The sequence below is a fragment of the Oreochromis aureus genome, linkage group 14 (assembly GCF_013358895.1).
Source record: "Oreochromis aureus strain Israel breed Guangdong linkage group 14, ZZ_aureus, whole genome shotgun sequence".
Taxonomy (NCBI): domain Eukaryota; kingdom Metazoa; phylum Chordata; class Actinopteri; order Cichliformes; family Cichlidae; genus Oreochromis; species Oreochromis aureus.
The window spans coordinates 34835354-34851286 of NC_052955.1; the positions used below are offsets into that span (position 1 = coordinate 34835354).

Below are 15933 nucleotides of genomic sequence, written 5' to 3' on the forward strand. Positions count from 1 at the left end.
GAAGCTAAAAACCCTGGAAAAAACCTGGATAAAAAGCAAGTGTAGGTAGAGAAGTAGAAAGTCTCAACATGTCACTAAGGTTTGGAAGACCAGTTTTTTGTTGTTGTTTTTTTGCTTGTTTTATCAGTTTGGGTTGTTAACTCACAACTTTTTAAATCAGCTTTTCTGCAACTTTACGCCCACACCATACAGGACATGATGTCGCTGCTTGCACTGACAATAAGCACACAACCCACAGGTGCCTTTGTCCGCTGATTAAAGTCAGAACAGTGTGTATCCTTAAAATAACGCTAAAAATGAGAAACGTCTTCATTCAGCATTTCTACAGTAGTAGAAAGGAACAAGCTATTTATAAATTAATATTACTGCACTAACAACCAGGCAAGCTCAAACAGCTAAGCCAGTCATTAGGATCTTTTTATATATAGTTCCTGTCAAGAGTTTATGTGCACTCATTATGGTCAATGTTTTAACAATAATGGGATTTCATTGAATTCTCCAAACTCCCCTTTCTCTGTGGCTCAGAGACTGCACAGCATGCAATTGTAAGAGTCAAGTTTCTTAATTTTCTCTTAGTGATCATGACTGACTAAACCTGGGGTCTTCCCTGGACTTTGACAGCACTCATTGGACTGAAAAACATAGTGAAACAGTCCAATGTGGTCAATGCATATCTGGAAAAAAAATCCAAAACAAAACAGAAATGTCTCTTACACATTTCTAAAGAACTGCACCGTCTACTGTCAGCCAGGTTTTCACCACAGCCTGCAATGGTGCTCTCCAAGAAAGAGGCCCCAAATTGACACCTTCAGTCTTGACTAAATTTTGTGGGTGAGCATATGGACAATCATAAAGACTAAAGATGTTCACATGAGATAAAAATGAAGGTATCTTGCCATAATTATCAGAGTTTGAATAAGTACCCCCAAGGAAACTGTACTGCAGAGCATGATGGGGGTACCATCATTTCCTGGGGCTGTTTTGCTAACAGTGACTCTAGCACATTGAACAGAATGAATGCAATAATAGAGTACATTAACCCTAGAACACTATCGCCGGGTGATTTACACCCGAGCAAATACATTTACATGATTTCTCTCTCCCGCAGCTGTTTGCGTGTCGAGGAGCCTGTGCCTTCACCAGGGAAGTCTCAAATTTCCCAGGAATGGGTGGACCAAAGACCAGCTTTCCAGAGTCATTATTTTGTTTTAGGAGGGTTTTTTTTTTTCATTTTGTTAGACATGGCACAGTTGAAAGTAAAATAAGACCACTCTAATTTGTCATGTGTTGTCATATTTTGATATATTTGATTACTTTTTATTGGTTATATTATATCGGGTAAAAATCACCCGGCATTAGTGATTGTGTTACTATTTATAGCGATAGTGTTCTAGGGTTAAAAGCTCACTGGAGAAAATTCGGTTAAAACAAGCCAACTCTAAGCTTTTGAAATAGCATTTGAAAACCTGAACTCTGACTATTGTTACAAATAGACCATTTAACTGAACTCTACCAATTCTGCTAAGAAGAGTAGTCACATATTAAATCAGACCTGTGCCAGAAACTTTTTGATGGCTTTTGAACTTGTTTTATTTCAGAAAACCAAAACATGTGAACTGCATTCTTTTTGAACTCTTATAAAAAGGTGTATTTTATAAATAATTACGCCCCAGGAAAATAAAAAAATAATCATTTGAAAAAAACATTCAAGCCCAATACTGTCCAAGTAACACTCCATGTAAACTCTAACTGTAGGCAATTAATTCCTCTGATGGAGATTTATCCTGATTTGGGTGTGAATCAGTCTGTACCAGTGTCAATCTGGATTTAGACCTCTTGACAAATAAAGCTTGACCCAGAACTGGTACCTCAGTCTCAGTTACCATCTGAGAGAGACAGCCTGTGCATGTGCCTTCAAAATCCAACATCAACGTCAAAGACTTTCCCTTTGTAATGTTGTGTTAACAACCTCTTTTATCCTGCAATGCATTCTATACACAATCTTATCTAATCTTATCTGCATGAATAACATGCACACACTCATAATTATTTTTTATCCCCACCAACAGCAAGGAGAAAAGGGCTGGGGAATGTTCACATGAATTCAGCCATGCATTAAAAAGCTCCAAGGACTGCCTTTGTGAGTATTTTCTTGCACTTTTGACTCTTTTCTTCCTTTAACTCGCCAGTAAGCTAAATGCTTCAAGCTAAACATAAGGCAGAGGAGCCATTTTAGAGTTATCAAAGTGCCTTTGGCATTACATTTTCAACACAAAGGTAATAGTGACCAAACAATTTTCCTCGACCCAGTGATGCCGGGGAAGTCTCAGGCTCCCCTATGTAAATGTGAGTGTGTACTGTTTATATATCTATTAATGGGGCTCACACACTATAGCACTTCTTTACTATGATTGTCCTGAGCTAAATCATTGCCAAAGACTGACTTAATCTTTTTTTTTTCCAATAACAATTTAGAAAAACATCAACTTTCATCCAAGCCCTTGAAATGTCAGTGAAATTCCAGTAATTTAGTAAGGTCCTTAACCTCCCTCCTAAAAGCCCCAATGACCAGGGTAAACACACTTTATAGTAATAGAACTGTGCCATACTGGAGCTATCAGTCAGTGGGCACATGGCCAAACCACAGTAAAACCCGATGTTCAGCGATCTTGTCAGTACTGTGGGACACTCACATCCAATGCAGACATTATCGACCACCAAAAAATGTCACCAAGAAGTCCTATAGCTATATCACACATGACAAGATATAACGAAAAAGGTCAAAAAGTAAACTGTATAGCAATGAGCAATGGCCCACTGTACACTGATGACCGCAGTGACAGGATTTTAGATTATATGTCACAAATGTTCACACAAAAGAGGAAATTTTTGGTGCTGGGACGGCAAAAGATTTTAGTTAAAGCCAAACGGGAAATCTCCAACTTTGCACTTTTTTCACACCAATTTTGTTCATTTGAGTGTCATTAAATCACGCTCAGCAAATGGTCAGAAATAATAAGAAAGTCTCATCAGTGGCCCTAATTCCAGAAACGGGTATGAGGCTGTGTGGTCTGAAACTTACTCCGACACTTGGCACAGCGGCCCTTGTCGTATTCCAGCAGGTCCAATGTCCGGCTTCGATCGCGGACTGATCGCCTCTGCCCGCTCTCCCTCAACCGAGCAGCCTCCTCTTTGGCATACACCCCGAGCTCCTGGGTGTAACGCCCATACATCTGGAAATGGACACGGTCATATTTTTAGGTTTCAAGGAACATACATATTAAACATGCCCCTAAAAAAATGTCAGTAACAAATCAAAAATACAGTTCAATCAGGATCACCAAAAGTCTGTATCAACACAGGAGGCATTCAGGTACAGTCTTAAGCGTCGGTCACCTGCCTCTTACAACTGCTCAGAGCTCAAAGTGCAAAATAAATAGAACATGAAAAACAGATGTGATGTTCTGGCTGCTTGGAACTCCTGGTTGCTATTATGTGTGCAGTGAAAACATGGCATGAAAACAGCAGTACAACACTTTCTGTGTATATACAGCATGAGATACACTCTGCTGATATTCTACCCTATGCTTATGATGCATTAACTTGAGTTTTGATAACGACCACTCCACTCAGCATCCCAGGCCACATTCTTCCACTAAAGGGTAACTCCTTTAAAATGGTGCCATTCAAATACTGCTGTTGATGCATACAGCTGTGGAGAAGATCAGGTTAGGGTTAGGTCTGGGTAAATTTAACCACAGTTGAGCATAAAAGATTGATTTCATTAAGAAAAGATTGACTTTCAAGAAACTTTATATTGTAGTATTATAAAATACTCCTTATGACTCAGTGTTTGTTTACTCTATGGGTTCCTCCTGTCTGTGTGAGTTCTTACTGTATGTCTATTAGTTTGCTTTGCTTCCTTGCTTTTCCTCACTTTTTTACAGGTTTACGTAATAAATTTATGCTCAGCAATAAACTCAGTAACTCCTTACTGGCTGTAATCTGTGACCTCAGTACAGGAACCTTCCATCTCAAACTGACTCTCTCCAAAAGCTGCCACACACACACACACACACACACACACACACACACACACACACACACACACACACACACACACACACACACACACACAGAGAAAAAAAGAAAAGAAGTCAAGTCAGCAATACAAGAGGCAGGAAATGTCAAGTTTTATGCACCACCTAGATGCCAGCTTTCCCTCCCATAGTGATGTTGGGTATTGGACAGGAACTGGGGCACTGATGATTTCCTCTTGGCCCCCGCCCCCTCCACTCTCAACACAGCAAGGTTTTTAAAACTTCCTGAAGCTGGTCATGCAAGGCCATCAAGGCCATCAAGGCCATCAAGGCCATCAAGGCTGCATCAAAGTTGCTGTGTGATGTTCAAAATTTGGATACTTAAAAACCCAATTCTTGACATGCAAACACATTCAGATTTTTGCAAAATTTTGCACACATCACAGTGTTAGCCCGAAGTGAACAGGGCAAATAAGGAAATGGAGTATAATGAAGCCTCATTCCTGAAGTGTTTCAGTATATACTTTTATGAGAGCTCACTTGGTTGCGAAAGGTCCCAAAAAGTGTATCGGACTATATTTGGTCATGTTCAATAGAAGCAAGAATAAGAACACACTGCTAGATACTGTATAGTTCAAGCTGTCCCTTTGGGGCTCAGCAGCAATGTACTCTCATTAAAATCTTCTGTTTTGTTTTCACTGGTGGGTAAAATCTACAACGTAGTGGTGGAATTAACAGTGTTAAAAGTGTAACTGAGGTTACTGTTGGTGGTGGTTTAGTTGTTTGAGAATATTGCCTATAGTAAATTACAAAAATACTGACAGCAGCCAGTGCTGCTCCTCAGTCTCCTAGTAGATGCACCTATGGTATCAATTTGAAAATCCTAAGTGACGTTCTTCTCATTGAGGTGAAAGTCACTGAGATTTGAAGATTTTTAGCAGATTTTTAGATTTATTTTTTTTTTTTTTTGGTACTTTTTGGCTGCTCCTTTATTTCCAAATGGGTCGCCACACCAGGTGCTTGATTTGGCACAGACCAGAGATCTGAGGTTTGTGTCTTCCCCCAAAGTTGAACTGGGAATGCGTCTAATAAAACACAATGCAGTGGAATCACATAACATGCCTGTTCTGTGAAGTTGTAACAGGCTCTCCAACTCTACTCCCTCCTAATCGTTCCATGAATCCCACTCCCACTCTTCTTCCTGCTCAAGCTTTCCTGCAACATCAATGGAAGCACCGCACTACACGGCCAAGAGTGCCTTTACGTTCAGAGGTGTACATTAACTTAATGGTTCAATTGCATGTGTTATAAAAGTTAATGAAGTTAAACATTTATGGAAATAAACCACTGTGAAAGTGCTGCGCAATTAACAGCTGCTCTTACGAGCAATAAAAACAGTTAAAGGGGCTGAAAGGGGCTCAGTTAAATACATGATGAAATATGTGTTGTGGTCTGACTGAGAATGTTTAAAATGTCATATCCTGTGACTTTATTTTATTTATTTTTTTATTGCAGGTTTTTTTTTCACCATTAAAAGAGATCTGATTTTTGCTATAGTTTGATTGAAAAGAAAATCTCAAGTGTTTTGGTTAAAAACTAAATACAGTGAAGAAGAATTGTGTAAAACTTACTATGACTGCGTGTGTGTATGAGTGCCGTGCGTGCATGTGCACCTGCGTGCCCATGGACAGTGTGAAATATAGAACAGCCAAATAATGAATAATTCATGCTGAGCACAGACACCAACTATCATCGGTTTTAAATTGGAAATACTAGTTGATATGGCGTTGAAGGAAAAAAAAACAAAAATCATTCAGGGCACATTCCCTTTTACGGCTCACATGACTGTGTTGTGTGTTCACTTTCTTAATAATCAAATGTCCAGATCCGACACAGAGTGATTCGTTTCCATGCACGCCAGAATAAAACAGACACAGGAAGCAGGATAAAAATTCTTGGAAACTGGTGCCTGTTGGCTGACAAAAGAAACTGTTTTGATAACATACAAAGGGGAAAAGCATGCACATCGACTCTCACACACACCCTCACACCCACGGGCAATATGCACTTTGTATACACTGTCTGCCATGCACAAAAAAAAAAATATTTCTGTGGGTATTTTTAACCACACACACACCCATGTACATTCTTGCATAAGTTTGTGTGAACTGCAAATCCCGTATGAGCTGACAGGTTGGCGCAGGGTGAGTGAGGAGCAGCACAGGATTTCAAATTGTAGGCATGGTTCAGTCAAAACAGGAGGTCAAAGACATAAATGCAGGTCTTTCAGTTCACAGAAAAGGTGCCTTTGAGTCACATTTATTGTTGGCTCCAGTCACATTGTGTCTCTTGTTACAACCGTGCTGTGAAAAGGTTGACTACTCTTGTGCAGGTTCTGTCCTTATCAAGCTCGTGTGGGTTCTGTAAAGCCATAGCAGTTATGTCACTAAAGTCAATAAAATTCCAGAAGTCCCAGTAGTGACTTCATTAAATAGATCAGGTATCAGCTAACAATGACTGATCTAGATTAGATCTAGGGACTTAGATGCAAATCTAAGTGCATCCAAGTTCCTGAATATGCATATCTATAAAGTGACAAATTAAGGAAGTATGTGTTCAGGCCAAATTCAATTAAGTGATCACTTGACTTTAAGACAGTGTGCAGCAGAAGATTTCCAAAGGCCAAGGACTTTTTTTTAGGTGGTAAAATATAATTTTCCAACAGACTGAGATTAAAGTCTTCCAACTTTCAAAACCACCAGTGTAGTCACTGAAATAGCCCACATATTTATCTGACAGGTGCTTAGGATAAGCAAATCTTCAATATTTTTTTTTCAACCAATTTCCTTCCAGTGTTCCTCATGTTAGTCCCTGCAACATAACTGTATAAAAGACCTCGCATGCCAACATCCCAGCACATGTGCTGCTTAACTGAGGAGCACCTGAAACTGCCCGGCTCAGTCTTATCAAACCATCTGGGCTTGATACTTCAAGCCCAGATGAAGTGTCTAAACCTGCAAATGGCCGGCAAGAACCAAAGGCAATGTCAGTGGCAGTCTAATCAAGTCATTAGACTTCCACTGTTGTATTAACACTTAATTTTCAAGTAGCTGTTTCAAGTAGTTGCATTTCTGTGCATCATTATTGGATTTTAGTCAAGATTTCCCCAACTTCTGAATGCTACAACAATCCTGATCTGAGTGGACAGTGCCATGCATGATCCCCTCACTCTTGTTTTGAAAGATCAGTCGCAGCAAACCAGCTAGCTGTTAACTGGTCTCTCTGCCTGTAGGCCAGCTGTTATGTGGTGGTCCTTAAACCAGCCACATCTTTGCTTAATGACACCAGCTTCCTTTAGGCAAAGTGGTCAATTAAAGACACTGAAATGTCAAATAGAGGTGGAATACAAAGCTTGTTCTGCTCTAGAGATATGCTTCAAAGAGGAACCTGCAGCCTCAGCGAGGTTACTGAGGCTGCAGAGCAGGACAACAGCTACGGTTATTGACTCTCCTCCAAAACAAGGTGACTCACTGGAAAGACAGCTGATTTTATTACTCAGCATGTATTTGTAACATAGTAGTTGGAAGTTGAAATATTAAATATATGGTATAATTTAGTAATTCATCTGTGGAAGGTCACATGTACCTACAGTTGTGAAAACACACATGCGCATGCATCCGACAACCACCGTCAACAAAATGCAATTCTCTGGGAAACACTAGCATACCACAGAACAGCGGGACTTTCTTTTAAAGGCCCAGATGAACAGAATCAAAAGGCTTTGAAAGCATTTAAAAAGTTTCTTGATGAATCTGTGGTCCGAAAATGTGGATCTGGCTCCAGCTGAAAACCACTTCTTAATAGCAGACTCTTCTTGGTAGAAAGGATTAATAGACTGACAAGCCTGGAAATACCTCGCCGGGTCCATGTTAAAGTCCAATATGGGAGGAGGACAGGAATGAACACAAACAGTGGGAAACAGAGGAAGAAAAAAAAAATCAAGAAGGGAAACATTTGGGGAGCGATTTGGGGTTTCTGACATCAAATGCCAACCGCTGTTCAACCCAAGATGCCATTCTGCATGGCATTCTCAGCCACATTCATGATCGCCAACCCTAAGTTTTAATTAAGTAAGGAAGCTTCAAACGCAACGGAAACTCAAAAGACCCAAAAACAAGAGGGCAGAAATAGGCCTTCTCAGATGCACCCCTTGAAACTCGGATCTGACCAAAGAAAGAAAACAAACAGACCCATCCAGAACAAAGACATTATTGGTTGAAAGCCTATCATTATGCTGAGCATAGTCAGAAACGGGCATTTGGCTGAGCCTGAATGCCTGGGTTAATTGATCCCAGATGAACGGGCTGTCCTGGACTCATTGTCCTGCCCACAAGGGCAAGAGAGAGGGCACAGACGACAAATAATGCCTGTATTGATATTAAAGGTATTAGCTGCTGGAAAGAAGCAGAGAAGAAAGGTCCTTTCAAAAGGGCAGTTTGTTGCAAGACCACGAAATCTATTTAACATGGTTTAAACGCAGTTCGGAGACTAAATTACAAACATGCAATTAACAAGGGACAAGGATTGGGTAGGCGGAAACCAACTGTGACTCCAGGGTCAAGCCACCTTGTTTAATGACAGGCACTCAAACAGGTAAGATAGCAGCAGAGACAGATAGTTCCCAAGTTGTTCCTCATCTTTGTTTAGATGTAGTCTTAACAAAGTCTTGAAGTCTTACAAAAAAAACCCCAAAAAAACCAAAAACAAAAAAGAACCCTACGTGGAAGGTTAGGGAAAAGGAAAACGCTTCACCTGTTTTCAGATCACAGTATCTGAAGATCTCTGGCGGGGTGCTTTATTTGACAGGGGCAAGGTACACTGAGTGCATATTTCCATGTTTACAACAGTAAAATATTACTTAAAATCTGAAACAAACTTTAATACCATGCATCTCTAAAAGCTGAGATTTTTCAGCAGACAGGGCAACAAAACGCCCCAGGGCAGTGTTAAGACAACAACTGCCAATGATGCAGGACATTTCAGGTGAAATCTGAAACTGTTTATGACTCCGAGAATAGAACACAAGATCAAAAGGTAAGAGATAAGACAGGAAGTCATGTTTTATTGATACCGTTATCAAAAAAGAAAAAGTTTGGAGAAGGGAAACAAGTCAAGGTAAAGAGGACATAAAACAGAAGGTGAAGACAACATTCTGACTGAGTTGAAGGGCCAATCAAGGAGGTTTGCTGTTGTCACATCCTCCAAGTTTCACCAAGTCTTAATGTTAATCAGTGAACTAGACAAGCACAACACACATACACACCTGTTCCCCCTTGCTTGTTTGTTTCTTTTCTATTGTCTTTGCTGCACTTGAACTGACATCATCAGTATTTATCGTCTCGGTTTAGATTTGTGTACACTGTAAACACAGTTGTCCACACATAAACTGAATTTGATTTTAAATGACATCCCCCTCATGTCTACCTTTGTATTTTTATTTTTGGATTCTAGTAGTAGCTTTGCATGAATCAGAGTTGATCCTTTGCACATGTTGCTTGTCTTTGGGAGTGTTCAACTTTAAGCCAGCTTTTCTTTTCCTTTTGCAAACAGAACATGGGAGGGGCTTCTTATGACCATATTAAAGATATCTTCTCTCACTTAGAGCTTTAAAGATCCAACAGTAGAGAAAAAACAAAAGAAAACAAAAAAGAACATAAGGAAAAACAAACCAAAAAACCCCTGAAAAATAATCTGTCATAAAAAATAAAGTCAAGTTGAATGTAGCTAACCTAATTTGCTGTCTGTCTGAACAGCATGTTGAACGGTTGGCTAGCTTTGTGGCCATCTATAAACACATTTGTTTTCCTTTGTGGCCAGGCAGCATGTCTCAAGAACTTGTTCTGAGTCAGTAGTGCAACTGTAATTGTAGAGTTTTCTCACACAATTACACACAGAGCTCATTGAAGACGCTAATTCGGGCTGGGTGACACCAGTAGAAATTAACTTTCGCCCACGTGAGTTGAAAATATTTAAACTTCAATGAAAAAAAAAAAAAAAAAAAAATGGGCTTGATGCTGCATCGAGGAAGCCTGGAAGCTGACATTCTCCTGCAGTCTGAATGACAACTTAGTGTCACCACCCATGTTCAGCCAAAGCTGTATGATTTAATGTCGCTTTTACATAAAGATGGTTAGAGAAAAGTGTGTGACACTGTAGGATTTTATAGTCAACAATGACAGGCACATTCAGATTCCAAAAATTGGAAGTTTACTTTACTTGTTTGGACCAACAGCCTTTACATTTCCATGAGTTTGAAGACAATTTTGAGACTCAAAATGTGGTTTAAGTCTCAGGGTTACAAATAGGTTATGGTTAGATTTAGGGTTAGGATTAGGAAATCAGTTGTAATGGTTAGGGTAAGCAGCTAGGGAAAGTATTATGTCAATTAGATGCCCCCACAAAGATATGAATACATGTGTGTGTGTGTCCCCTCTACCTGTTATTGTATGAATGAATGTTTTTAAAAGGAAGACTGACAAGAAAGAACAGCACACATTAGTGATTTTCACTGCACTGCTCTGACACACTCATTCTTCTAGTGATCAGAAATCAGTCCCCACCACCACACATACGCACGCACGCACATCTTTTCCTGCTGTTTTTTAAGTGTACAAGTCCAAGTGTGTCAGCATACTTGTAAGGAAGGAAGGAAGGAAGGAAGGAAGGAAGGAAGAAGAGAATTTAAAAGAATCATTGTGCAATTAATCTGAAGGAGAGACTGTGTTAGAGGACTGGAAGAAGAAAGGGTGCGCGGTGAGACGGCGTGGGACAGAAGGAGGAATTTGGTGAAAGATTCTTCACCCTAATGAGAAGAAAGCTGTGCGGGGAAACACTGCACCGCTTTGAGATTTTAATGTTCACAGAACATTACTGAGCACAGCAGCACCTTTGTCCATTTCTGAATGGCTGGCTGACTTTTTAATTTCAAATCTGCTACTATTTGGCAGAACTTTGCTTTACACCTAAACTGTGCAATGTTACATTGACTCACAGATATTTTTATCTAAACAAAGTAAAACAGACAGCACTAAAGATGACTACAGCACTTTAAAAGACATGTGAAACTCCTTCAAAAGAGTCAAAATGAGGTCCAGTGTGAGCCGTGCCAAGTAAACGTACCTCAGTGTGGCTACAGTCAATCTGTACTGTACGACACAAGTCTAAGGAATTTGGGTTTAGGTTTGACTATACTTCACTATAATAACAACTGAATGATGGGCCATAATGTCCTGATGTAATCCTTCGCAATCTGTTTCCTTGCTATGCTGTATTTATATATGCTGTTAGCCAACTTTCATGTGTGATACCCCAAATCAACAAAGAGTATACGCATCTTTCACCACACAGCCACCTAACCAGCCATTATTCAGCCAGTAAATCGTGTCGTTGTGCTAGCCTCGAGCAGACTAAAGGAGAATATAGTTCTATGATAAGCTTATTTCTTTGTAACCTTGCAGGCTTACTGTTTTTTTTAAACTTCTGCCAAGAAGTTTATGTGACCGATTAAGTTTCAATTTTTAATTTTTAAAATTTATTTTTAATCAGGATCACTCAGAAAGTTATGGGTGGATTTGCGTAAAGGTTTTAGAATACTTGTCTCAGTTCAGCTCTGAAGAGGTTCTGGATGTGGGTCTAGGTATTTTCTAATGAATTCCATTTAGAAAGATTAATTCCCAGACAAGGCAGCCATTTTTGGACTAGACCTACATAAACATATACCAAAGAGAAATGGGAAAAACTGAGAAAAGAGAATTTAAAGAACTAGTCCAGATATCTGTCTGTGACTGTGTCTGCAATAGTATAGTATAATCAAGTATAATCAAGGAATATGCAACCTCTGCATATGCCCTCTTCGTGGCCACCTCCTTCAACTCACCCAGGGGGGATACCAAAGCGTTCCCAAGCCAGCCAAGAGATGTAATCTCTCCACCCTGTCCTGGTTTGCCCTGGGGCCTCTTCTGAGTAGGACATGTTCACCCAGGAGGTGTCTAGGAGACATCGTAGTCAGGTGCCAATACCGCCTCGACTGGCTTCTTTTGATGTAAAGTAGCAGCTCTACTCTGAGGCCTTCCCAAGTTAGCTGTTTACCCTGTGGCTAAGGGACAGGCAAGAAACATTTCTGAGGAATCTCTTTTCCACTGCTTCAACCTGCGATCTCATTCATTTGGTCACTACCCAGAGATTGTGACCATTGTTGAGGACAGGGAGGCAGACTGACAGCAGGTCTGCTTTTACACTCAGCTCTCTTTTCACCAAAACAGACCAGAAGAAGAACTAGATTACTGCAGACAGCCCCAATCTGTCAATTTCCTGTTGTACTCTTTCCTCACTTGGGGCAGCAACTTGTTCCAGACCCTTATCCTGAGACCACCAAAACAGAACACTGCCAGTTGGCTACACCTAAAAATTCTGTCCATGAAAATTATGAAGAGAATCAGGGACAAAGGCAGCCCACTGAGAACAAGTCCAACTCATTGGCGGCAATGTGGACCTAGCTCTTGAAACTACTTTTGAACTTGACTGTCAAATACTTTTACTACTAAACATTTACTACTAATCTTGAGTAATTCTTAAAAGGTCTAATGAATACATGCTTAACAACCAGCAGGATTTTACTACTATAAGCGAATCAAAGTGGCCAAGGAAAAGACTGCAAGAAGAAAACAAGGAGCAGTGTAATAAAAGGATTTACAGTAAATAAAGGTTTCCCTATCCTCCTGTGAGGGACCCCAGGGGGGCTACTAGGGAGTCTTGCGAACTTGTGCCAAGCTGCCATGCCAACCCTCAAGGCCTCTCTCACACTGACCCAGAGCTGGACAAACAGAAAAAGGAGGGAAAGACTGACAGATAGACAGATGACAGAAAAATAAGAGGCAGGAAAAGCTGCAGGACGTGTTGGAGAAAAGCACCGTGCAGTGATGGACACGATGCAAAGAGGGGTAAAAGAAAGAGGTGGGGTAGGTTGATATATGTGTGAGGGGGTGTTAAGAAGTTTGGCAGTCCATACAGAATCTATCCTACAGTGTGAGCTGAATTTAGATTTTAACTGTGTGTTCGGGCAGGAGGAAAGAAGCAGGAAGAATGAAACCGTGCAGCTGTGAACACTAGAGGAATGGCTAGTGATTAATGACTGGGGTTTCACACATTTTAAACCAAAGCAAATAAATGTAATTAATGTGCAAAATGTGAGCAACAGGGGGTGCTTGAATAGTGACCCTGTCTTTAAACGACTTCACCTCCAGTTGGTGCAATACGCTGTTTAATTATGTTCCAGAGTTTCAGTTAAATGAATAAGATTATTCAGTCCAATACGCAGCAGTCTCTCACTTCCTCATATCAGTTACATGTAGACAGACGAGCACTGATGTCATGCTACAGAGACAGTATGAATCTTCCTCTCCCTCTCTCTGTCCATTCCTGCTTCATTCACTTGCCCCAGTAATCAGTTCCAACGGCGCACTGGCAGCTGCACATTGGTATTAGCACCACGTCTTAACAACCACCACAGGAAAAGCCACAGACGCTGCAAAGCACTGATATTCACCTGTGGACTGTGTGTGTGCGCGCGCGTGTGGGGAACTTGCACTCTCCTGTTGCCTCATTAAGAAAACCCATATTTACTTGGGCACATTCAGCACTGCTGGCAAACTGCACACCTGCTCCTTCCAAATACTTCACTTTCATCACTTGGTCGTCCCCTCCAAGGTTTAAAGCCACATGTGGTTTTGAAGAAGGCTTTCAAACTGCATTCCTGTAATTAATTCAGCCAGTGATACGCCTGTTAAATGCCCTAATCAAAATGCTTATTTTTTCCCCCCGTTAAAATCTTTGGTTAAATGCTCATAGGGAGCATGGAGAATCATCACCTTGTTTTTTAGTGCCATTCAGCAAATTATCTTGGCATTTCTGTCAATTCATTTCACTTTAAAGCACAACTTTCAGTGCTGGTTCCAATTGATGTGTTGATGTTTTGCAGTACATAACTGGTATGTGTATGAACACAAGGCTGAAAACAATGACAACCCTGATACAGCAAGCCGACTGACCTGGAGGTCGAGAAACATACCGATGACGGGTCAAAGCTAGCTGGCTAAAAGTTGCTAAACTGAATTAAATCCACTGTGGGTGCTATGGGTTGCCAAATGTACTTAGAGGTGATCAAAAGGAACACAGAAGCTACAGAAATAGTTAACGATCTGTCTTGATTAACAAGCTGCTGAGATCTTCAACAACACAGTTCAGAGTAGTGACTGAGAACAAAATTAGCACTAAACTTTGCAGACAAGGACCTGCCATGCTTGTTGTTTTTTGTTGTTGTTGTTGTTGTTGTTGTCGTCACTGTTTAAATGGTAATGGGAACCAGTTCCCTTTAGGGGAAAACAAAGTGCAACCAACTACATGGCCACAGTCTTGGATCTTAAGTTGGGTATTAGTTACAAGGATCTTTGCGGACAAATAAAGACCTCTAAAAAGAGACAAATATGCATTTGTTCATAAAAAGAATTACACAATCACAAATACACAATCAATTGAAAACCACAAAAAAACCCACAGAAGGAACTATTCACATTGTGTTTCAGTGTAAATGCATTTGAATTTCAATTTTTTTTAAAGTTTGAAACTACACTGCCACAGCAGCGATCATCGAAAAGTGGTATTTAAAGAAAAAAAGAAAAGCTATGAATATTGTTGCTAAGTCAGCAGCAGCAACATGAACTGAAGCATGATGAACAGCACAGTTTTGTGCTGAGGTCTGTAGTGCAAAAAGAGTCCAGTGATAAAGTCCTTTTTATTTCATTCAGCAAGCTGCCCAGAATATTCGGAGCACAAGTAGTATTTGGGACAGTGCTACAATAGTGTTAGGTGTTAATCACAGTGTTACAGGAAAAGACTAGCAGTGATTCAAGATCAATGTAATAACCAGGAAGTATGCATTGTAAATGAAATACAGTAAAACTTGTACATATCAGGCTAAATAACTGTTAACGGTGTAGCGTGGCTGGGTCCTGAGTTTTCAACTTAGATACGAGCTACTGACGCAACTGCTAATGGGAGCCTAGGATACTGCTACCATATGAGATGGTGGTAAACACATCATGGCGGTGCATGCACAACCACAGTCTGCAGTGTCCTCTAGCCACAATCCATCAGTTACACCATGATGAGCCAATCATTTTACAAGTGGACGGGCTTTAATTTCACTCAGCACTTATTATCATTTTAGCCATGAATAATTCAGTTCTCTACAAGAGGAAACCAGAAAATGGACAGTTTTAGAATAAAGTGGCAGCCAGAGATAAAGGCCTTACAGAAAGAATACACACAGAGTCAGAAATCTGATATCAAAACAAGATCAAATGCACTGCTATTCAATAACTGTGCTCCATCACAGTGGACACATTTCTAAACATATACCACCATGATGCTGTTCACAGTGTTCTTTCCTTCAGCCTACCCCTACCTATAAAATCCATCACACACACACACACACACACACACACACACACACACACACACACACACACAGTAGTGAGATTGAGGGCACTGCAGTGAGGGAGTCCATAAAGAGGAAGTTGTGGTTAAGAGATTCCCATTAGGTAAATGGTTTTGCAGACAGACATACAGACAGTGGTGTGTGTCTGTGTGTGGGGAGTGGGGGGGTGGGATGTCAACCCTCCCATTAACATGAAAAAGTCCACTCGGCTTCTTTTGAAGCTCTTAAGACTAAGTTATGGATATTTCTATGGATAACCTATAAAACTGTAAACTGTCAGTTGCAGTTTTATTTAAGGACCACATGTATTTCAGTAGTGATGCAAATATTCACTGGCAC

The 15933-nt window shown here is 40.4% G+C and overlaps 1 protein-coding gene across 2 annotated transcripts in view; it reads right to left on the reverse strand.

Annotated features, from left to right (window-relative positions):
- The window catches only part of clcn2b (chloride channel, voltage-sensitive 2b), a 176357-nt gene that overhangs the window by 121198 nt on the left and 39226 nt on the right, over nt 1–15933 (reverse strand). For both annotated transcript variants that reach the window (XM_031735480.2, XM_039597945.1), the window contains exon 2: nt 3083–3233. In XM_031735480.2, the coding sequence (XP_031591340.2) occupies nt 3083–3233 (151 nt within the window). The remainder of the gene's footprint in view (nt 1–3082; nt 3234–15933) is intronic.